This window comes from Vitis vinifera, chromosome 12 (genome assembly GCF_030704535.1).
Source record: "Vitis vinifera cultivar Pinot Noir 40024 chromosome 12, ASM3070453v1".
In the NCBI taxonomy this organism is placed as follows: Eukaryota; Viridiplantae; Streptophyta; class Magnoliopsida; order Vitales; family Vitaceae; genus Vitis; species Vitis vinifera.
Window position 1 is genome coordinate 23559294 of NC_081816.1, and position 23877 is coordinate 23583170.

Below are 23877 nucleotides of genomic sequence, written 5' to 3' on the forward strand. Positions count from 1 at the left end.
ATTCACCCTCAAAAATAAAAATACAAGCTTGAAAAGCAAATGTCATAACTCCCACATTTGCCCTTTTTTCTCCATATGTCTTTCACTCAATATGAACCGTATACTACAACAAAAGTCAGTCTCTTAGTTAATTGACATGAAACACAAAAATTATATGACCAGGGAGAATGTTAGATTCTTACCTAGTTACATGAAAAGTTGTATTTTTGAGATCCAATTCACCATAGTGATCAATTACTAGGGAAAGTCAAATTTAAGAGTTTTTCATTTGTAGTTATTTCATTTGAACTCGTGTTCTTAATTTGATTTTGAAAAAAATTCATGCTTAAAATTTTTCATCAATTGAATTGGTAAATTTCCTTGATTTGATCATCACCGCATCAACTTGTACCATTTTCTTCTTAATCCACCTCAACTTTACCCATCCTTGTGGATGATATTTAGTTTAGTATACTATGGTAGCAATATCATTACCCTTGATCAAGATGAGAGCTACATTTATGTAGTGCGACCTTATTTTTGAAAGAAAAGGCAAGCAAAGAAAATGCCTTTGATCAAGATAATCTTGACCTGAACAAACAATGAAAACAAGTCTTAAGCTAGTATCCTATAGAAATTTGAAATGATACTAGTCATATAATCAAGATATGTCTAAAACACACTCACCTTTTGTGATTAACAAATCTGGAAGTATCAATGACTTCAAAATATATATGTATTTGTATGAAATTTAATAATCTACATGACATGTACTTGTTAATAACACCATGACATATTATTCAATGACACATCAGTCTAATATTTCCTAAGATATTCAAAGCTTATCACCTCAAGAGGCTTTGTTAAAATACCAGCTGCTTATTCAATTGAATAAGCTTCTAGAGTTTCTCTAGGTCTCTCCCTCTTCTATTTTTTCCTATTACTCAAAATAAACTGATGATAAGAATAGAGGAAAAGAACATGAAGAAATCTAAACCCTAGAAAAGAACAAAGAGGCCTCCCAAAGGAGGAGAGAAAATCTCCAACTATAGAATGGGGTGTTTATAACCCTTCCAAGGTTACCTTAGCATGGGGATACATGACGGCATCCTATGGAAACACCAAAGACCCAATTGCTAGGAGGAAAGTGCCAAAAAAAGTGGGCTTGGGCATCTGGCGAAGAGGGCACCACGCTTGGGTGGCATGGGCCATGGGGCCCAACTTGGTGCCCAAAGTTGCAGTAAACAATGGGGAGGCTGCCAGATTGGGCACCATCCTTTTGGGCAAAGTGGGCCATAGGCCAGAGTCAAAACGATAGTGTGCATTCTTCACCTGTTTCATGCACTTGCGCTCCTCTTGCTGTATTCTTGTGCTTTGGTTGCCTCAGGTGGGTCCATTATGTGCACTTATTCACTCAAATAGATGCAAGACATAGAAAACTAGAGGAAAATACAATTGATGTCAATATCACACTAAGAATGCAATTTCTATTCTAATTTCTAACCAATATTTGCATCAATCACCTCTTTTTTTTTCTTTTCTCTTTTTTCTTTTTGTTTTGCTTTGGGCATACTTTGTTCAAATCTTTATTTTGGATACTCATTGGTGTACTTTTAGAAAACAGTAGTGATAATTGGATTTGGTTCCAGACTTCATCAGACCGATATGTTCATGTAACCTGTAAGTGGCCTAATTGAATACATGACCAAATCTTATGTCTTAAGTGCTTTTTTTTCTTTGGTTCCATATCTTGAACATATGAATGTTTATGCTTTAACCAGTGTGATTCAGCTATTTGTTGAGTTCTCCATGGTGTGATTAATTACTACTTCGGCACACCATTCTTGTACTAGTACTGTTAACTTAATCGACAATATTTTGTAACTAATGAATCCTCATTGTTCATCTGAGTTTCTATTTTGAATTTTTGTTGATGTTCTGAGTTGTATACTGCTGATAATACAGGAATGGTTGATCCAGTTATTGGTGGGGCAGGAGGGGAGATATATAAAGATGGGAAACGCGTAGCGACTTTTGCCATTAGCAATATTCTTTATCTGAAGGATCTGAACAGAAACTATAAAAAGTTAATGCAGGAAGCCATGAAGCTCAAGGCAATGAGGATAGACCTAGAAATAAGAAGATTTAAGACAAAGTCATGCATAAGAGATTGGATTGCTAGGGCTTCGATTATTGAAAGACAAGTGGAACACCTAGAAACTAAATACAACAATGAAAAGAAGCATCGATGGAAATTGTTTTCCCTTGCAAATCTTAGCAAAGAGATGGAAGTGAAGTGCCAAGAAGTTTGTAGTCATAGGGAAGAGGGAGACTTTATGAAAGAAACAGCAGTCATGGAATTGCCAGAGCCTGTCCAAAGAATACCTACACTCAAACTGGAAGAAAACTCATCATTGCACAAAGTTTTACAACATGTACTGAGGTTTCTAGAGAATAAAGAAGTAAGAAGAATTGGTATCTGGGGCGAGATGGGAACTGGGAAAACCACAGTATTGAAGAACTTGAATAATCATGAAAAAGTTGCTGAAATGTTTAATATGGTCATCTATGTAACTGTCTCAAAAAAGTGGAGTGAAAAAAGGGTACAAGATGCAATCCTAAGGCGGCTAAAATTGGATGGAGAAGGTAATGCTGATGTTAACGAAGCTGCTTCGATAATATCTGAAGATTTGAAGCAAAAGAAGTGTTTGATTCTTTTGGATGAAGTAACGAACATGATTGATCTAAATAGAATAATGGGAATCGACGAGAACCCAGATAGCAAGGTAGTGTTGGTGAGTAGATATGAAGAGTTTTGTAAATGTGACATGAAGGCTGATGAGCTAGTTAATGTGAAGCGATTGCTACCTACTGAAGCTTGGAACATGTTCCAGAAAATAGTAGGCCCTTCCATTTCTAACCCCTTAATTGAACCACCGGCGAGGCGTGTGGTTGAAGAGTGTTATGGGTTGCCACTGCTGATAGACAGAGTAGCAATAACCTTCAAAAAGAAGGGGGAAAATGAAGTGCTTTGGAGGGATGGATTGGAACGGTTGAAAAGATGGGAAAGTGTCAAACTCGTTGGCATGGATGAAGTGCTGGAACGCTTACAGATTTGTTATGATGATTTGGAAGATGATGAACAGAAGTTTTGCTTTTTGTATGGTGCATTGTATCCCGAAGAAAGTGAGATATATGTAGATTACTTGTTAGAATGTTGGAAAGCTGAAGGTTTTATTAAACGTGCAAATGATTTCAGAACTGCACGCAGCAGAGGGCATTCGGTGCTGAATGAGCTTATCAAGGTATCTTTGCTGGAGAGAAGTGATAAAAGGAAATGTGTTAAGATGAATAAAGTGCTTCGGAAAATGGCGCTTAAGATCTCATCGAAAAGAACAGATTCCAAATTTTTAGTGAAGCCACCTGGGGGGCTAGAAGATTTCTCAAAGAAGGAAGAATGGGAACAAGCCCATCGGATTTCTTTGATGAATAACCAACTACGCACTTTACCAGAAACACTAGATTGTCGGAATCTGTTAACGTTGTTGCTTCAAAGAAATAGGTACTTGACTTCTATTCCTGAGTTGTTCTTCACATCTATGTGTCGTCTGAAAGTTCTAGATCTCCATGGCAGTAAGATTGTAGTACTGCCTTCATCCTTATCCAACTTGATTTACCTCAAAGGGCTCTATTTAAATTCTTGCTCTGAGTTGAAAGAAATCCCATCTAGTGTAGAAGCACTTGAGCATCTTGAGGTGTTGGATATTCGAAAGACCAAACTTAAGTTACTTCGAATTGGAAGTTTAGTATGGTTGAAGTGTTTGCGATTATCATTGTGTAATTTTGATGTGGCAAACTATACTGAAGCACAAGTGTCAAGGTTTGATTTGTTGGAGGAATTGACTATTGATGTTGGTTCATTGGAAGAAGGGTGGGACAAGATTGTAGATCCAGTAATAGAGGAGATAGTTAAGTTGAAAAAATTGACCTCTCTTAGATTTTGTTTCCCTCAGGTAGACTGCCTTGGCTTATTTGTTGAAAAAAGCCCTGTGTGGGAGGAGGATCGCCGCTTGACATTTCATTTTGCTGTTGGTTACCATGACTCCGCCGTTGCTCATGTTCTTGAGTCTATCGATAATCCAAGCTACAACATCTTGAAGTTGGCCAATGGTGATGGTGTAAATCCTATAATCATGAAGGTGCTAACGAAAACCAATGCATTGGGACTAATAGACTACAAAGGAGTTTTGAGTCTATCGGATTTTGGCATCGAGAATATGAATATGATATTTGATTGTTTGATTGAAGGATGCAGTGGAATTAAGACCATCATCTATGGTAATGGAACATCAAAGGCTGTGCTAGAATGTTTGAAAAATTTGCACATAACCAATGTCCCAGAATTGGAAAACATTTGGCAGGGGCCTGTTCATGCTGGAAGTTTGGCTCGATTAACAACTGTGACATTAAGTAATTGCCCCAAGTTGATGAAGATATTCTCTAATGGTATGATTCAACAACTTATTCAACTGATGCACTTGAGAGTTGAAGAATGCCATCGAATTGAAGAGATTATCATGGAATCTGAGAATACACAACTAGAAAACCAAGCACTTCCAAAGTTGGAGACCCTAGAACTCATTCATCTGCAACAACTAACAAGCATTTGGGTTAAAGATTCATTAGAGTGGCCATCTTTACAAGAAGTTAAAATATCTAACTGTTGCATGTTGAAGAGTTTACCTTTCAATGAGGTCAATGCAACCAAATTGAGATCCATTGAAGGGCAACAATCATGGTGGGAAGCACTAGAATGGAAAGGTGATGCCATTAAACAAAGATTACAGCCTCTTTGCATCCTCAACTAGCTCCTTTGATTTCATCTCTTCTGCATTTTATTGTAAAGCTAATCAGGATAGTTGCTGCTGCTGAGACAAAGTAAGTTTGTGTGCAGGATTCAAAAACTCTGGCTTGCACTTGCTTGAGATTTACTATCTTTTTCTTGTATTTGTTTGAGATTTGATACTTTGGGTTGTGTTTGTTTAAGATTTGCTACTTCATATTGTATTTGTGTATGATTGCTTGTTGTTTGGTTGTTATATTTCCATATATCTTACGTAAGGATAATAGATTGAAAATCTTAAGCTCTATTTGGTTCTAGAAAAGTATTAAAGAAAGAGGAAAATAATTTTCTCATGTTTGGTTTTAAATTATTTTCTTTATATAGAGGAGAGAAAAAAAAAAGTAAAATGAGATCAAAATAGCAAATGAAAATAATTTATCGACTTTAAATCTTTTTTTTTTTTTCACTTTTCGTCTCCATTTTCTTTCTCTTCCATCTTTTTTCAAAATTTTCAAGAACCAAATATAACCTTAGTCATGACCGCTAATAATGATTTTTCTTCTCATAAGGTAGGACTGAACAATTGTAGTATCTGATATTTGTGGTGAATTATTCATTTGATACACATTCTTTCTCTTGATATCATATATGGTTTCTGATTTTAGTTGTTATCTTATTTTTTGGTATTTGAATTTGATTTATTCATCTCATTTATTTTTATTTCTTTGGGGAAATGGTTTAGGAATATGAATATGAAGATGTTCAATTGCTTTACGGATTTCTGCTAACTGAGTCATCATGTGGCCTAAGCCCAGCCCTTTTCATGCCCAAGCCTGGCCCAATCATTGAAATTTGGGCTTAGACAGAACTCAGACCCGCAATGATGGGCTTTTAAAATATAAATGTTATGCAACACCTTATCTTTTAATCACCTTTATGTTTTATAAAAATAATTAATTCTAAATTTCAACTCAAAGTTAAGTTGTCCAAAAATCATTAAAAATAGGAAACTTTTTTTTAGACTTGAAAATACGTTTGGTATTTTTTTATTTTTTATTTTATTTTTAGAAAACAGTTCTTTGAAAACTCGTTATGGAAATAAGATATTTTCTGAGAACATATTTTAATTATTTTTAAATATTTTTCCTTATTTTTTGGGATTTATTTTAAAAACTAATTGTACATATATGTAGAATGGTCAGAATAAAATCATTGGAAACAAAAGTTGTTTTGAAGAAATTCAAAAACATAAAAAGTAGTTTGGGAATAGGTGGGAAGAGTGTTAAAAAATAGTTCTAAAAAACAATTTTAAAAAAAAATTGTTTTTATGATATTTTTAAAGTAAGTTTATTTGAGAACCAAAAATGTTGTTTTTAATGTTTTTAAATATGTTTTAAAAATATTTTTTTATATGTAGTACTTTATTTTAATTATTTTTTATATTTATATAATTTTTTTTAAAAATAATCCTTAGAAAATAAGTGAAAACAATTAAAGATGTTCTCTAAAAAACACTGTTTTCTATTTTTAAAAATAAAAAATAAAGTGCTTTCAGAAAATATATTTTAATTGTTTTCACTTGTTTAAAAAATAATTATAAAGAATAATTAAAAATAAAGTGTTATGAATAAAAATTATTTCTAAAATATATTTAAAAACATAGAAAAAAGGTTCAAAGTATTTCAAGTTCCAAACAAATTTTGTTTTGTAAAACATTAGAAAATGGTTTTTAAAAACTATTCTCAAAGCTGCTTTTTAAAACTATTTTTGAGAATACTTCCAAAACAGACCTTATTCTCTCTTCTTTCTTGCCCTAAAACAAGTATAAAAAACTGTTCTTTTAAAGTTGTTTTTGAAAATACTTCCCAAACAGACCTTATCATTCTCTCTTCTTTCTTGCCCAAAAATGAGCGGCAGTTCCATAATAGCTCAAGCTTACCTTCAAGGAGTCACCAGGCTGACCTGGGCCTGGCACTCATGGATAAACAACTAACAAAACAAAAACCAAATATGAGACAACATACTAAGAATGCACTTGTGTTAGAAATTTAGACAAGCATTCATTGAATCTATTTGGCATCGCTGAATCTTTATCAAAAGGGACTTAAAAAGAAATATTCTATCTGACGAGAATGAGATCCACGAATCTAGGAATAGGGACAGAGATTACATTGAAGAGATGCAACTTGGCCTTTATCTTCACCTTGGAACAGGCCCCTGCCAAATGCTTCTCAATTTGGGACGTTGTTGATGTACAGAATTCCCAAGTTCTCTAGCATACTATTTGTCATTCCATCACCACATATAATGCTTCTAGTGTTGAAACACGCTTGTGGTCAATTAATCAGAATGCATATGTCAGCATAAGTACCTCTGCGATTACAGGATGCCTCCCTTCACCATTGACCAATTCAAGCAATTGAAGCTTGGATAATCAGTAGACTCTAGAAAGTAAGAGGTGGTTGGGCAGAAAAATCATTGGGCATATTCAACTGGATTTTCAACATATGTAAGCTTTCTTTGGGACTTCAATATGAACCCTAATCTTGGTTACCTTTCAGGAGAAATTAGATATGCCGAAAAGCCTATCCTAATGACTCAAAAGATATCTAAATGCAACTTATATTAACTCACACCATTCTTGTGAAAGATTGACATAAAGTGAATGTCAAATAGGCCATTGTCTTCATTGTATGAATATGAACTTGATTTTCACCCAAGAGCCTCACTAGCTTCACTAAACTCGATTCCTTTAGCTTGATATCGTTGAGATTAATTGATCTTAGGCACTGAAGATGGTGAAACCTAAGCTAATACCTTATAATTGGAATCATCATTCAATTTCTAACATACAGTCTATAAATTAATGGTCTCTTTTTGGGCATTCCATGACTAAACATTACATCATACAAAATGTAAATCTTTTCATGCATATGCTTGAATTTCCATGTTATTACTCAACAAACACATTAGTTGTTCAAATAATATGTATGGATATACTTTCCCCCCTTTCTAGCTCAACAAAGCATTCTCTCCCCCTTTGTACCATTCTCTTCTTTTATGATAGGAATTGACAAAGAAAGAACCTAATATATCAAATCCCTGACCAAAAGAGGTAAAACACATCAACATTACAATGCTAGGTCATGTCAACAATAATAGGAGATATTTTCAAGATGATACTCATCTTATTGACTAATATGAAACATAGAGATATTGATCTTCCAAAACCAATAATGGATTTTGTCAAAGTCAATCATAAGCTTGATCATGTATGAAAAACATCTCTTTGAACATATAAAGAGAATCAACTCAACAATTTAAGGATTCCTGTTCAATAGAAGTTCTGAACATGTTTATTCAAATGTTAATACAAGACAATCAATGCAAACTAATTGTACTTCCAATACTATATAAAGAATCACTACTGCTTGATACCTTTTTAGACCAACAACTGTAACTCAAGAAGTTCTTATCTTTGACCACAACCTTGATGTCAATTGCACCACTTTTATTTCTTTTTGAGTCACAAGGTAGATTTTTTTTTATTCATTTTTACTCCATGGAGCAAAAATTTCTAATTGACCCAATGAGTTCTTGTTTAATGACGCCAAATTAGTTGAGCTTTGGAAATTAGGTTAGCCCTTTTGAACTTGAACTTGACTAATAAATGCTACAACCTCCGAACCATCACACATGCAAGTCACACCTCCTTCATGATGTGAATCTCAACACTTAGGAGAAGAGATCCAGTTTTTTTTTTCTTTCTTTTTATCAAAACCAAAATATGCATTGATATGAATAAAGAATACATGAGAAGGATGAGGAATCATCCCCAAATTTACAAAAAAAAGAAAAAAAATGATCAAAAAATAGATGATTGAATCTCCTCTAATAAACAAAGGAGACCTATATATCGGAGTAGTACTATATGGGGATACACTATATAAAGCAATAATCATTCCATGACGTTTAACACATCTCCATAAAATAAAAATTAAAAAATTAAATAAAAAAAAACTAAATTGATACTCCTCTCCTTACTATCAAAACCCTTTTTTTTTTCTAGACATTGCATGGTAATTGAGCTGAACAAAACTGAGAGAAGTGCCTTTAAAGGTTATGGAATAAGAGGCGCAAGAAAAGGAATTGAAATGAATTAGATCCATATTTTCTGTGAAGTCCTCCATTTGTCCTAAAAAGTCCTTACATTTATTTTTTACCACACAATATAAAATCACTATGAGACAGACAATTTGCCATAGGACTTTGCCTCTAGTGGTTCTCCCTAAATCCCTTTGAAAAAATGGTTATCATATCACATACTCCTAAAGAAACCCAATATTAGCTTGTTAGTTTAAATAGCCTATGCTATAGCCTAAGAGTCAACAAACACTGTAAAAATAGATGATCAACTAACTCGTTACTCCCTATATAAAAATATACCAATTAGGACTAAAGGCTTTGCAAGGTCTTCCTGAAGAGAGTGTAAAATAATGAGAGCCAAAGTGATTTTGGGCTTCTCTAAGATGTTTGTTGTGGAGAGCCTTTAAAGAGTTCTTCATTTATTTAAGTAATCATACAACAACTTTATTATAATCACATAACTAAACCCTGACATGTTTTTCTACTTGCACAAATTATTATAACAAGATAAAAACAGAATGCTAAGTTATATTCTAACCTTCCTCCATAAGCTAAAGGTCTTGGAAGAACTATGAACTTGGAATGAAGACTTAAAAACCACTGAGTATGAAGAGGCTGAGTCATAGAATTTAGTAATTGGTGATTAGAGGTTATAAATTTGACATCCAACAATTACTAAAGCATCTTATTTTGCACAAAAGTGGAAGTCAATCTTTATATGTTTAATTTATAGAATGCAAAATAAGATTCACTAGCAAGTAGGCTGTATGATTCGTTCCCAATTGGTGTCTCAGCTGATTCATGTCCAGTTGGTGCTCCTTGACTGAGGGAGTGATCAACAAAATTTATAACCTATATCACCATGCATTAGGATAGCTTTAGCTAATATAGCATAGTGGCTCTAGGATCGTTCATTGGGAAGGGTTTTCAACTCTCAACTGATACCAATTCAAAGTTAAATTGGTGCTTTTTCATTTCAAAGTTAGCTTAAGAAATAAAACTCAAACTTTGTTTAAATGAGGTTTTGTTTAAAGCTAACTAAAAAGAAAGTAATGGAAATTACTTATGAAGAAAAACATTCCTTGGAGGTTTAGGTTCACAGGGGAGGTTCCTTATGCAAAAACAGAGCTCTGGTCATTTGGTTCATTTCCTCGCATTAGAGAATTAACATATAGTCAATTCTCTAACCGGTGTTGTACAGATGTAACCTTTAAATGGATTTCAGCTCTAATTCCCTCTCACTGATGCAACTTGCAATGGCTCGTGCCTCTCACCTAGCATTTACCATTCAAGGTGATCTTTAACTTTGGACTTCCCTTCTCAAGCTCGCAAGAGATAACTAATGGATGTCTCCTTGGAGTCCAAAAGCTTACCAAGTGTTGGCAATTCTAGAAAATCCTACCTCCAAGTCACTTCCCAAAAGCTCGCAAGAGATAAACACTTGCATCTCCATGGACGGAGATCATGTGCCTTACCAAGTGTTGGCTCAAGTGACTTGAAGGTGTTTTAAGTTAACTAAAAACATAGAAATCATTAAAGGATCACACTTTCTCTTCATTAATGGCTGAAACCACACAACTACTAATTCTTGCACTTGGAACCCTTCCCGGCAACCTTAATTCCAAGGAACTAAAAGTCTAGCCACTCATTCTCTGAGGAAACTTCCTCAGAGCTTTTTTGGCTAGTAAGAAAACTAACGAGAAAACAATTATATGAAGGAAAAACAGAGCAAGTGCTCTGTGAAATATATTTATTTCTTCCGTCGATTACATAATAGATATCTTTATAAAGAAAATTACAAACTATATATATGAGGTTATTCACCCTTTGTACTTACTTAAAGACTAAGGAATCCTATGATAGGTGGGTTACAAGGAGACTTTGGGGATTTAGACAACAAATATCTAAAGTAAAATATCTCAGGATGTCGGTCGGAAATATCAGGAAGCTTCAGGAGAACACTATGGCACTGTATACTGAGAGAAAAACTCTCCTGGTAAGCGCTATCAAAGGATCCAGATAAGTCTGACCGGAGAAGTTGAAACGTCCTCCTCTCCCATCTGGCTGTGAGATATCCGGATGTAAAATGTCGGCGCACGGAATTCCAGATATGAAATGTTGGCGCACGGAATTCCGGATATGAAATATCAGCGCACTCCCTTATCCGGACTCCCTCAAGGAGAAGCACATGACACTTGTGAACATCATACCCGGACGATAGCATATCCTATCCGGATATGTTGTCCAGATCATTGACTAAAGTGAGCAAACCTTGCTACAGCCCATGTTCCGCCGCCATCCTGTCCAGACATCTTTTACTCCTTGCATTCCGGATTTGCTTATAGCAAAGGACTTCAAAGCTTCTACTCTTCATGTTTCCGAGCTTTCCATTGCTTTGCCATAGATTCCAAAGAACTCTCCTCAATCTCTGATTGCTTTGGTGATCAAAAAGCTATCAAAACACCAAAACTTAACACAATTTGATTAGAATTGATTGCAAGGGTCCTTAATATGTTAATTGGGTTAAAAGGTGATAACTACTACTCAAAAGTGTTTAAAAGAGTTTATTACAAGCTATGAAATAACACTTTTTGAGTAGGAATCACTGTACTTAAATTTTCACACAATAAAGTAGGTCTATGGAATAAAGGAATCTTAAGCTCATGAAACTATAATTGAATCCAAACCAAGTTAGAAGTAGCATTTGCAACAACACGGTATTCAGACTCAATGCTAGACCAAGAGACCACCTTCTGATTAATTGCAAACCAAGAGACTAACTTATTACCAAAGAAGGCAAAATAGCCACTAATACTTTTGTGATTATTAGGCCAATTGGCCGAATCTACATTAGAATAGGCAAAAAGATCTAAAGAGGAGGCTGCATGAAGTGTCAAACTATAAAATAACATTGAAGAAATCTTTTAACTACCTATCAATGAGAGCCAATGAGAGCATGCATGAATTTGGCACAACTTGTTAATGACAAAAGAAATGTTAAGATGTGTAATGGTGTAGTATTGTAAAGCCCTAATGAGACTTCTATATGGAGAAGGATTTGAGAGAGGAGTACCATCTCTAATAGAGAGCAATAGTCCAAAGGCCATAGGTGTGGCACAAGGTTTGTAATTAGTTAGCTAAGCTCTAGTTAGCAAGTTTACAATATACTTATGCTGACAAAGATGAAGTTAAGATCCAAACTTTTTAACTTCAAATCCCAAGAAGTAACTCAAATCACCCAAATCCTTTAAACCAAAGTATGAATCAAGATGGGAAATAAGTTGACGGATTTGAGACGAATTACTGTTAGTAACTTTGATGTCATCTACCTATGCTAAAATAACAGTCATATATCTACCATTGACATATACAAACATAGAAGAATTAGCCTTAGAGGAGTTGAAACCCTAATACAATAAAGCATTACTTAGCTTGTGAAACCACTCATGAGTTGCCTGCTTAAGTCCACAGAAAGCCTTATTGAGCTTGCAAACATGCTTAGGAAATTTATAACTCACAAAACCAGGAGGTTGGGGACATACGCACAACCTCATCAAGTTTTAGAAAGGCATTGCGAACATCTAATTATTTTAAAACTCATCCTCTACTTAGTGCCAATGTTAGAATAATTTGCACAGTGGTAGATTCAACAATAAAGCTAAATGTCTTGAAATAATCAAGACCATAGGTTTGATGAAAGCTCTTTACAACAAGGCAAGCTCTGTACCTATTAATAGAAACATCTAGATGAAGTTTAAGTTGATAAACCCATGTATAGCCAATCATTTTAACAGTTGGAAGTAAGGAGATCAACATCCATGCATCATTCTTCAAAAGAGCTTGAAACTCACTATTCATAGCCTCTTGCCACTGAGTAGTTTTAGCAGCTTATAGGACAAAGGTTCAAATATAATAGAAGAATTAGCCAAAAATACTATTGGTTTAGAGTGGCCAATCTTAGAATGTGTAAGCATAGGATAAGTATTGGTTGTGGGAGGTTGTAGTGAAGCTGTAACAGTTGGTACCTTAAGAGATATATTGATAGAAGATGATATTTTTGAAGCGCTTGGAGTATTTTTAGATGAATATGGCTTAGTAGATACATGACAAGAAGAAAAATTGGATGAAAAGGTTAATGGTAAAGTAGAATATATAAAAGATTGAATTGGATAATGACGAAAATGAGGCAAAAGGACAATTAGATTCATGAAATGTTACATGATGAGAGATATATATTTGACTAGGTTGAAGTTGAGACAAATCAAACCTTTGTTTTTAGGAATCAAGCCAATAAAGACACAATGACTAGAACATATTTGCAGTTTATGGGAATTAAAACATTTGATAAAAGGAAAACATGGGAACCAAAAACATGAATAGTAGAATAATTTGGTAATCTATGATATAGACATTCAAAAGGAGATTTGTGAAACAAAAGAGGTGTAGGTAAGTGATTTATGAGATACATAGAGAATCGGAAGGCATGAGACCAATACTTTAGAGGCATAGAAGCATGAGTAAGGAGGGTAAGACCAACCTCAATTACATGTCTATTTTTACGCTCTGTGATTTTATTAAAGAGTAGAAGGGCAAGAAAGATGATGAAGAATTCCTAATTAAGACAAAAGAGCAAAGATAGGATGGTATTCCCCTCACTAGTTAGATTGGATAGTGAGAATTTTAGTGCTAAATTGAATTTCAACCATTGATTTGAATTGAAGGTATTTGATAGTCTCATCATTGGAATTTAAAAGATACATCCAAGAAAGTTGAGTACAATCATCAATGAATAACAAAAAATATTTAACAACATTCACAAAGTTAACAAGGGAAGGTCCCCAAAGATCAAAGTGCACCAATTCAAATGGTTTTGTTGTATGAGTAATGGATTGAACAAAAAGAAGTTGTTGATATTCATGCAACGATTTATGGTGAAAATTAGAGAAAACGAAAAGAAAAATGCACAGATTTAATGTGGTTTAGTAGATTGCCTACGTCCACGGGAACAGGGAAGAAGACTTTCCCTATATCTAAAATTAGGGTTACATAAAAGGGTATTTATATTAATCCTCAGGTAATGAAATTCCAAAAATACCCTTGAACTGTACCCTCAACAATAAAAATACAAGCTTGAATAGCAAATGTCATCGCTCCCGCATTTGCCCCTTTTTCTCCATATGTCTTTCACTCATATATGAGCTGCATACTACAACAAAAGTCTATGTCTCTTAGTTAATTGACATGAAACACAAAAATTATATGATTAGGGAGAATGTTAGATTCTTACCTAGTTAGATGTAAAGTTGTATTTTTGAGATCTAACTCACCATAGTGATCAATTACTAGGGAAAGTGAAATTTAAGAGTTTTGCAAAAAAATCATTCTTAAAATTTTTCATCAATTGAATTGGAAAATTTCCTTGATTTGATCATCACCGCATCAACTTGTACCATTTTCTCCTTGATCCACCTCAACTTTACCCATCCTTGTGGATGATATTTAGTTTAGTATACTATGGTAGCAATATCATTACCCTTGATCAAGACGAGAGCTACATTTCTATAGTGCGGCCTTATTTTTGAAAGAAAAGGCAAGCAAAGAAAATGCCTTTGATCAAGATAATCTTGACCTGAACAAACAATGAAAACAAGTCTTAAGCTAGTATCCTATAGAAATTTGAAATGATACTAGTCATATAATCAAGATATGTCTAAAACACACTCACCTTTTGTGATTAACAAATCTGGAAGTATCAATAACTTCGAAATATATATGTATTTGTATGAAATTTAATAATCTACATGATATGTACTTGTTAATAACACCATGACATATTATTCAATGACACATCAGTCTAATAGTTCCTAAGATATTCAAAGCTTATCACCTCAAGAGGCTTTGTTAAAATGCCAGCTACTTATTCAATTGAATAAGCTTCTAGAGTTTCTTTAGGTCTCTTCCTCTTCTATTTTTTCCTATTACTCAAAATGAACTGATGATAAGAATAGAGGAAAAGAACATGAAGAAATCTAAACCCTAGAAAAGAACAAAGAGGCCTCCCAAAGGAGAGAAAATCTCCAACTATAGAATGGGGTGTTTATAACCCTTCCAAGGTTACCTTAGCTTGGGGATACATGACGACATCCTATGGAAACACCAAAGATTCAATTGCTAGGAGGAAAGTGCCAAAAAAAGTGGGCTTGGGCATCTGGCGAAGAGGGCACCACGCTTGGGTGGCATGGGCCATGGGGCCCAACTTGGTGCCCAAAGTTGCAGTAAACAATGGGGAGGCTGCCAGATTGGCCACCATCCTTTTGGGCAATGTGGGTCATAGGCCAGAGTCAAAACGATAGTGTGCATTCTTCCCCTGTTTCATGCACTTGCGCTCCTCTTGCTGTATTCTTGTGCTTTGGTTGTCTCAGGAGGCTCCATTATGTGCACTTATTCACTCAAATAGATGCAAGACATAGAAAACTAGAGGAAAACATAGGAAAACCAAGGTTATGCGGGGCAAGGCAAAAATGGGTGATTGGAGAATGCAATTTATGTCAATATCACACTTAGAATGCAATTTCTAGTCTCATTTCTGACCAATATTTGCATCAATCACCTCATTATTATTATTATTATTATTATTATTATTTTTGCTTTAGGTATACTTTGTTCAAATCTTTATTTTGGATACTCATTGGTGTAACTTTAGAAGACAGTAGTGATAATTGGATTTGGTTCCAGACTTCATCAGACTGACACATAAATGTAACCTGTAAGTGGCCTAATTGAATACATGACCAAATCTTATGTCTTAAGTGCTTTTTTTTTTTTTTATTTGGTTCCATATTTTGAGGATATGAATGTTTATGCTTTAACTAGTGTGATTCAGCTATTTGTTGAGTTCTCCATGCTGTGAATAATTACTACTTTGGCAAACCATTCTTGCACTAGTGCTGTTAACTTAATTTACAATATTTGGTAACTAATGAATCCTAATTGTTCATCTGAGTTTCTATTTTGAACTTTTGTTGATGTTCTGAGTTGTATACCGCTGATAACACAGGAATGGCTGATCTAACTACTGGGGTTGCAGGTGAGATATATAAAGATGGGAAATGCGTAGCGACTTTTGCCTTTAGCAATATTCCTTATCTGTGGAATCTGAACAGAAACTATAAAAAGTTAATGCAGGAAGCCACGAATCTCAAGGCAACGAGGAAATACCTAGAAATAAGAAGATTTAAGACAAAGCCATGCATAAGAGATTGGATTGCTAGGGCTTCGATTATTGAAAGGCAAGTGGAACGCCTAGAAACTAAATACAACAATGAAAAGAAGCATCGATGGAAATTGTTTTTCCTTGCAAATCTTAGGCTTAGCAAAGAGATGGAAGTGAAGTGCCAAGAAGTTTGTGTTGGGCTTTGTGGAGCCTAGTTTTGTTTGATCCGGTTTGACGACCCGACCCGAATAATATTGCATGACTTTTTTAATGGAAGATTTATTGAGGCCTGTTGGGCCCGTTTAGCCCATTGTGGAACCACCTTTTGTAATTAGGGTTTTTTAGTATGGTAGGGTTGCCGTGCTATATATATATAGAGAATATTGTAGCCGCCATGCAGTACTCTGTATTCTTCCTTGATAATAGTGATATCCCTGCAACTCCGTGGACGTAGGCAAATTGCCGAACCACGTAAATACTGTCTTGTGCATGTGATTGTTTTTCTTTGGCGTGTGTTTTTTCTCTAATTTTTTGTTTCTCACGGGTGGGGAATTCGGTTTAATTCCCTACAATTGGTATCAGAGCCTAGGGTTAGGTTTGAGTGGGAGCAATGGCAGAGGAAGCAGGAAAGGCGTCTGGAATAGAAAAGTTTGATGGCACAGACTTTGCGTATTGGAGGATGCAGATTGAAGATTATCTCTATGGGAGGAAATTGCATCTACCTCTTTTAGGGACAAAACCTGAGAGTATGAAGGCTGAGGAATAGGCGCTTCTTGACAGACAGGTTCTAGGAGTTATTAGGTTAACTCTGTCTAGGTCTGTTGCACACAATGTTGTAAAGGAGAAGACCACAATAGATCTGATGAAGGCTTTGTCCGGTATGTATGAAAAGCCGTCCGCAAACAATAAGGTGCATCTGATGAAGAAATTGTTCAATTTGAAGATGACAGAGAATGCATCAGTAGCACAGCATCTGAATGAATTTAATACAATCACAAATCAATTGTCGTTTGTAGAAATTGATTTTGATGATGAGATTCGTGCTCTGATCGTCTTGGCTTCTTTGCCAAACAGTTGGGAGGCAATGAGGATGGCAGTAAGCAATTCTACGGGAAAGGAAAAGCTCAAGTACAATGATATACGAGATTTAATTCTGGCTGAGGAGATTCGCTGAAGAGATGCTGGTGAAACCTCAGGATATAGTTCTGCCCTAAACCTGGAGACAAGAGGCAGAGGTAATAACAAAAATTCAAATCAGGGTAGATCAAATTCCAGAAATTCTAATCAGAACAGAAGCAAATCTAGATCAGGCCAACAAGTACAATGCTGGAATTGTGGGAAAACAGGTCACTTTAAAAGGCAATGCAAAAGCCCTAAGAAGAAGAATGAAGATGATTCTGCTAATGCTGTAACAGAAGAAGTACAGGATGCATTACTTCTTGCAGTAGACAGTCCACTTGATGATTGGGTTTTGGATCCAGGAGCTTCGTTTCATACCACTCCACACCGAGAAATCATACAGAATTATGTTGCAGGTGATTTTGGTAAGGTGTATTTGGCTGATGGTTCAGCCTTGGATGTTGTGGGTCTGGGAGATGTCCGGATATCGTTGCCCAATGGGTCTGTTTGGTTACTGGAGAAGGTTCGACATATTCCTGACCTGAGGAGGAATCTGATCTCTGTTGGACAACTTGATGATGAAGGACATGCAATACTATTTGTTGGTGGTACTTGGAAGGTTACAAAGGGAGCTAGGGTATTGGCTCGTGGAAAGAAGACTGGCACTCTGTATATGACCTCATGTCCAAGAGACACAATTGCAGTTGCTGATGCAAGTACTGATACAAGCCTATGGCACTGCAGACTTGGTCACATGAGTGAGAAAGGGATGAAGATGTTGCTGTCAAAAGGAAAACTACCAGAATTGAAGTCCATTGATTTTAACATGTGTGAAAGTTGCATCTTAGGAAAGCAAAAAAAGGTGAGCTTCTTGAAAACTGGCAGGACACCGAAGGCTGAAAAATTGGAACTAGTACACACTGATTTGTGGGGGCCTTCTCCGGTTGCATCCCTAGGAGGTTCAAGGTACTACATCACCTTTATTGATGACTCAAGTAGAAAGGTATGGGTTTATTTTCTGAAAAATAAATCTGATGTATTTGTAACTTTTTAAGAAGTGGAAGGTCATGGTTGAGACAGAAACAGGTTTGAAAGTAAAATGTTTGAGGTCAGATAATGGAGAAGAGTACATAGATGGAGGATTCAGTGAGTATTGTGCTGCACATGGAATTAGGATGGAGAAGACCATTCTTGGGACACCACAGCAGAATGGTGTGGCTGAGCGCATGAACAGAACTCTCAATGAGCATGCTAGAAGTATGAGGTTGCATGTTGGACTACCAAAAACTTTTTGGGCTGATGCTGTTAGCACTGCAGCTTACCTGATTAACCGAGGACCATCAGTTCCCATGGAGTTCAGACTTCCTGAGGAGGTTTGGAGCGGTAAAGAGGTGAATTTTTCACATTTAAAAGTTTTTGGTTGTATTTCTTATGTTCATATTGATTCTGATGCTCGTAGTAAACTTGATGCAAAGTCAAAAATATGTTTTTTCATTGGCTATGGTGATGAGAAATTTGGCTATAGGTTTTGGGATGAACAAAACAGGAAAATCATCAGAAGTAGAAATGTGATATTTAATGAACAGGTTATGTACAAAGACAGGTCATCTGTAGTGTCAGATGTTACAGAGATAGATCAAAAGAAATCTGAGTTTGTCAACTTAGATGAATTGACTGAAAGTACTGTCCAAAAAGGGGGTGAAGAAGATAAGGAGAATGTAAATTCATAGGTAGATCTGAGTACACCTGTAGTTGAAGTTCGCAGATCTTCTAGGAACATTAGACCTCCGCAGCGTTATTCACCTGTTTTAAATTATCTCCTGTTAACTGATGGTGGTGAGCCAGAGTGTTATGATGAAGCCTTGCAAGATGAGAATTCAAGCAAGTGGGAGTTAGCCATGAAGGATGAGATGGATTCCCTATTGGGGAATCAGACATGGGAACTGACTGAATTGCCAGTAGGAAAGAAGGCTTTGCACAACAAGTGGGTATACAGAATAAAGAATGAGCATGATGGTAGCAAACGTTACAAGGCCAGATTAGTTGTTAAAGGGTTCCAGCAGAAGGAGGGCATTGACTACACAGAGATATTTTCTCCAGTTGTGAAGATGTCAACAATTAGACTTGTACTTGGAATGGTGGCTGCAGAAAACTTACATCTTGAGCAGTTAGATGTGAAAACAGCATTCCTTCATGGTGACTTGGAGGAAGACCTTTACATGATTCAGCCAGAAGGGTTCATTGTTCAGGGACAAGAGAATCTAGTCTGCAAACTGAGAAAGAGCTTGTATGGCCTTAAACAAGCTCCTAAACAGTGGTACAAGAAGTTGGACAATTTTATGCATAGAATTGAGTTCAAGAGATATGAAGCTGATCATTGTTGCTATGTTAAGTCCTTTGACAACTCTTACATCATATTACTGTTGTATGTGGATGATATGCTTATTGTAGGGTCTGACATTGAGAAGATTAATAATCTGAAGAAGCAATTGTCCAAACAGTTTGCAATGAAGGATTTGGGAGCTGCAAAGCAAATCCTTGGTATGAGAATCATTAGAGACAAGGCTAATGGTACATTGAAGCTTTCACAGTCAGAGTATGTGAAGAAAATTCTCAGCAGGTTCAACATGAATGAAGCTAAACCAGTGAGCACACCTTTGGGTAGTCATTTCAAACTAAGCAAAGAACAGTCACCAAAGACAGAAGAAGAAAGGGACCATATGAGCAAGGTGCCCTATGCCTCAGCTATTGGCAGCTTGATGTATGCTATGGTGTGTACAAGACCAGACATTGCACATGCAGTGGGAGTTGTGAGCAGATTCATGAGTAGGCCTGGAAAGCAGCATTGGGAGGCAGTCAAGTGGATTTTAAGATATCTGAAGGGTTCATTAGATACATGTCTTTGCTTCACAGGTGCAAGTTTGAAATTGCAGGGTTATGTAGATGCTGATTTTGCTGGTGATATTGATAGTAGAAAGAGTACTACTGGGTTTGTTTTTACTCTAGGTGGTACAACTATATCATGGGCTTCAAATCTACAGAAGATTGTTACTTTGTCTACCACAGAAGCTGAGTATGTTGCAGCAACTGAGTATGTTGCAGCAACTGAAGCTGGAAAGGAGATGATTTGGCTACATGGTTTCTTAGATGAATTGGGTAAGAAGCAGGAGATGGGCATTCTACACAGTGACAGTTAGAGTGCAATTTTTCTTGCCAAAAATTCGGCTTTTCATTCAAAGTCAAAGCATATACAAACAAAATACCACTTTATCCATTATCTTGTTGAAGATAAACTGGTAATACTTGAGAAGATTTGTGGATCTAAGAACCCTGCAGACATGTTGACTAAGGGTGTCACTATTGAGAAGTTGAAGCTGTGCGCAACTTCAATTGGTCTTCTAGCTTGAGGACATGAGGATGAGTTGTAGGGATGAGGGATTGTTTCTTGGAGGATAGCGGTTTGATGTTGGTGATTGGACTAGTCTCCAAGTGGGAGATTTGTTGGGCTTTGTCGAGCCTAGTTTTTTTTTATCCGGTTTGATGACCCGACCCGAATAATATTGCATGGCTTTTTTAATGGGAGATTTATTGAGGCCTGTTGGGCCCGTTTAGCCCATTGTGGAACCACCTTTTGTAATTAGGGTTTTTTAGTATGGTAGGGTTGTCGTGCTATATATATATAGAGAATATTGTAGCCGCCATGCAGTACTCTGTATTCTTCCCTGATAATAGTGATATCCCTGCAACTCCGTGGACGTAGGCAAATTGCCGAACCACGTAAATATTGTCTTGTGCGTGTGATTGTTTTTCTTTGGCGTGTGTTTTTTCTCTAATTTTTTGTTTCTCACGGGCTGGGAAATCGGTTTAATTCCCTACAGTTTGTAGTCATCGGGAAGAGGGAGACTTTATGAAAGAAACAACAGTCATGGAATTGCCTGAGCCTGTCCAAAGAATACCTACACTCAAACTGGAAGAAAACTCATCATTGCATAATGTTGTAAAACATGTAGTGAGGTGTCTAGAGGATAAAGAAGTAAGAAGAATTGGTATCTAGGGCAAGGTGGGAACTGGGAAAACCACAGTATTGAAGAACTTGAATAATCATGAAAAAGTTGTTGAAATGTTTAATATGGTCATCTATGTAACTGTCTCAAAAAAGTGGAGTGAAAAAAGGGTACAAGATGCAATCCTAATGCGGCTAAAATTGGATGTAGAAGGTAATGTCGATGTTAACGAAACTGCATTGATAATATCTGAAGAATTGAGGGGAAAGAAGTGTTTGATTCTTTTGGATGAAGTAACGGACAAGATTGATCTAAATAGAATAATGGGAATCGACGAGAACCCAAATAGCAAGGTAGTGTTGGCGAGTAGATATGATGACTTTTGTAAATGTGTCATGAAGGCTGATGAGCTAGTTAATGTGAAGCCATTGTTACCTACTGAAGCTTGGAATATGTTCCAGAAAATAGTAGGCCCTTCCATTTCTAACCCCTTAATTGAACCACTGGCGAGGGGTGTGGTTAAAGAGTGTTATGGGTTGCCACTGCTGATAGACAGAGTAGCAATAACCTTCAAAATGAAGGGGGAACATGATGTGGGTTGGGATGATGGATTGGAACAGTTGAAAAGATGGGAAAGTGTCAAACTCGTTGGCATGGATGAAGTGCTGGAACGCTTATAGATTTGTTATGATGATTTGGAAGATGATGAACAGAAGGTTTGCTTTTTGTATGGTGCATTATATCCTAAAGAAAGTGAGATATATGTAGATTACTTGTTAGAATGTTGGAAAGCTGAAGGTTTTATTAAACATGCAAATGATTTTAGAAGTGCATGCAACAGAGGGCATACGGTGCTGAATGAGCTTATCAAGGTATCTTTGCTAGAGAGAAGTGATAAAAGGAAATGTGTTAAGATGAATAAAATGCTTCGGAAAATGGCGCTTAAGATCTCATCGAAAAGAACAGATTCCAAATTTTTAGTGAAGTCACATGAGGGGTTAGAAGATTTCTCAAAGAAGGAAGAATGGGAACAAACCCATCGGATTTCTTTGATGAATAACCAACTAAGCACTTTACCAGAAACACTAGATTGTCGCAATCTGTTAACATTGTTGCTTCAAAGAAATAAGTACTTGACTTCTATTCCTGAGTTTTTCTTCAAATCTATGTGTCGTCTTCAAATTCTAGATCTCCATGGCACTAACATTGTAGTACTGCCTTCATCCTTATCCAACTTGATTTACCTCAAAGGGCTCTATTTAAATTCCTGCTCTGAGTTGAAAGAAATCCGATCTAGTGTAGAAGCACTTGAGCATCTTGAGGTGTTGGATATTCGAAAGACCAAACTTAAGTTACTTCAAATTGGAAGTTTAGTATGGTTGAAGTGTTTGCGATTATCATTGTGTAATTTTGATGTGGCAAACTATACTCAAGCACAAGTGTCAAGGTTTGATTTGTTGGAGGAATTGACTATTGATGTTGGTTCATTGGAAGAAGGGTGGGACAAGATTGTGAATCCAGTAACAAAGGCGATAGTTAAGTTGAAAAAATTGACTTCTCTTTGATTTTGTTTCCCTAAAGTAGACTACCTTGGCTTATTTGTTGAAGAAAGCCCTGTGTGGGAGGGTTCCTTGACATTTCATTTTGCTGTTGGTTACCATGACTCCGCCATTGCTCATGTTCTTGAGTCTATCGATAATCCAAGCTACAACATCTTGAAGTTGGCCAATGGTGATGGTGTAAATCCTATAATCATGAAGGTGCTAACGAAAACCAATGCATTGGGACTAATAGGCTACAAAGGAGTTTTGAGTTTATCGGATTTTGGCATCAAGAATATGAATATGATATTTGATTGTTTGATTGAAGGATGCAGTGGAATTAAGACCATCATCTATGGTAATGGAACATCAAAGGCTGTCCTAGAATGGTTGAAAAATTTGCACATAACCAATGTCCCAGAATTGGAAAACATTTGGCAGGGGCCTGTTCATGTTGGAAGTTTGGCTCGATTAACAACTGTGACATTAAGTAATTGCCCCAAGTTGATGAAGATATTCACTAATGCTATGATTCAACAACTTATTCAACTGACGCACTTGAGAGTAGAAGAATGCCATCGAATTGAAGAGATTATCATGGAATCCGAGAATACACAACTAGAAAATCAAGCACTTCCAAAGTTGGAGACCCTAGAACTCATTCATTTGCCACAACTAACAAGCATATGGGCTAAAGATTCATTAGAGTGGCCATCTTTATAAGAAGTTAAAATATCTAACTGTTGCATGTTGAAGAGTTTACCTTTCAACGAGGTCAATGCAACCAAATTGAGATCCATTGAAGGGCAACAATCATGGTGGGAAGCACTAGAATGGAAAGGTGATGCCATTAAACAAAGATTACAGCCTCTTTGCATCCTCAACTAGCTCCTTTGATTTCATCTCTTCTGCGTTTTATTGTAAAGCTAATCAGGATAGTTTCTGCTGCTGAGACAAAGTAAGTTTGTGTGCAAGATTCAAAAACTCTAGCTTGCACTTGCTTGAGATTTACTATCTTTTTCTTGTATTTGT

The 23877-nt window shown here is 36.1% G+C and overlaps 3 protein-coding genes across 3 annotated transcripts; all 3 read left to right on the forward strand.

The window, feature by feature from the left end:
- The first annotated feature begins 1078 nt into the window (after positions 1-1078).
- Positions 1079-4847, forward strand: LOC104881062 (disease resistance protein At4g27190-like). The gene is made up of 3 exons (XM_010659795.1): positions 1079-1296; positions 1761-1791; positions 1923-4847. The coding sequence occupies exons 1-3, from the start codon at positions 1079-1081 to the stop codon at positions 4845-4847; spliced, it is 3174 nt and encodes a 1057-aa protein (XP_010658097.1).
- Positions 4848-21492: 16645 nt separating this feature from the next.
- On the forward strand, positions 21493-21984 carry LOC109123504 (disease resistance protein At4g27190-like). Its single transcript, XM_019223431.1, has one exon. It carries the CDS (start codon positions 21493-21495, stop codon positions 21982-21984), a length of 492 nt encoding a protein of 163 aa, XP_019078976.1.
- A 255-nt stretch (positions 21985-22239) lies between these two features.
- LOC104881061 (disease resistance protein RPS2-like) lies at positions 22240-23568 on the forward strand. Its single transcript, XM_010659794.1, has 2 exons — positions 22240-22786; positions 22889-23568. Exons 1-2 carry the CDS (start codon positions 22240-22242, stop codon positions 23566-23568), a joined length of 1227 nt encoding a protein of 408 aa, XP_010658096.1.
- The last annotated feature ends 309 nt before the right edge of the window (positions 23569-23877 follow it).

Coding starts and splice junctions, on each gene's coding strand:
- LOC104881062 (XM_010659795.1), top strand. CDS start 1,079: ATGACGGCATCCTATGGAAACACCAAAGACCCAATTGCTAGGAGGAAA. Junction 1,297..1,760: donor AGGCCAGAGTCAAAACGATA/GTGTGCATTCTT, acceptor TGCTTTAACCAG/TGTGATTCAGCTATTTGTTG. Junction 1,792..1,922: donor TATTTGTTGAGTTCTCCATG/GTGTGATTAATT, acceptor TGATGTTCTGAG/TTGTATACTGCTGATAATAC.
- LOC109123504 (XM_019223431.1), top strand. CDS start 21,493: ATGCGGCTAAAATTGGATGTAGAAGGTAATGTCGATGTTAACGAAACT.
- LOC104881061 (XM_010659794.1), top strand. CDS start 22,240: ATGGCGCTTAAGATCTCATCGAAAAGAACAGATTCCAAATTTTTAGTG. Junction 22,787..22,888: donor GGAATTGACTATTGATGTTG/GTTCATTGGAAG, acceptor TCCCTAAAGTAG/ACTACCTTGGCTTATTTGTT.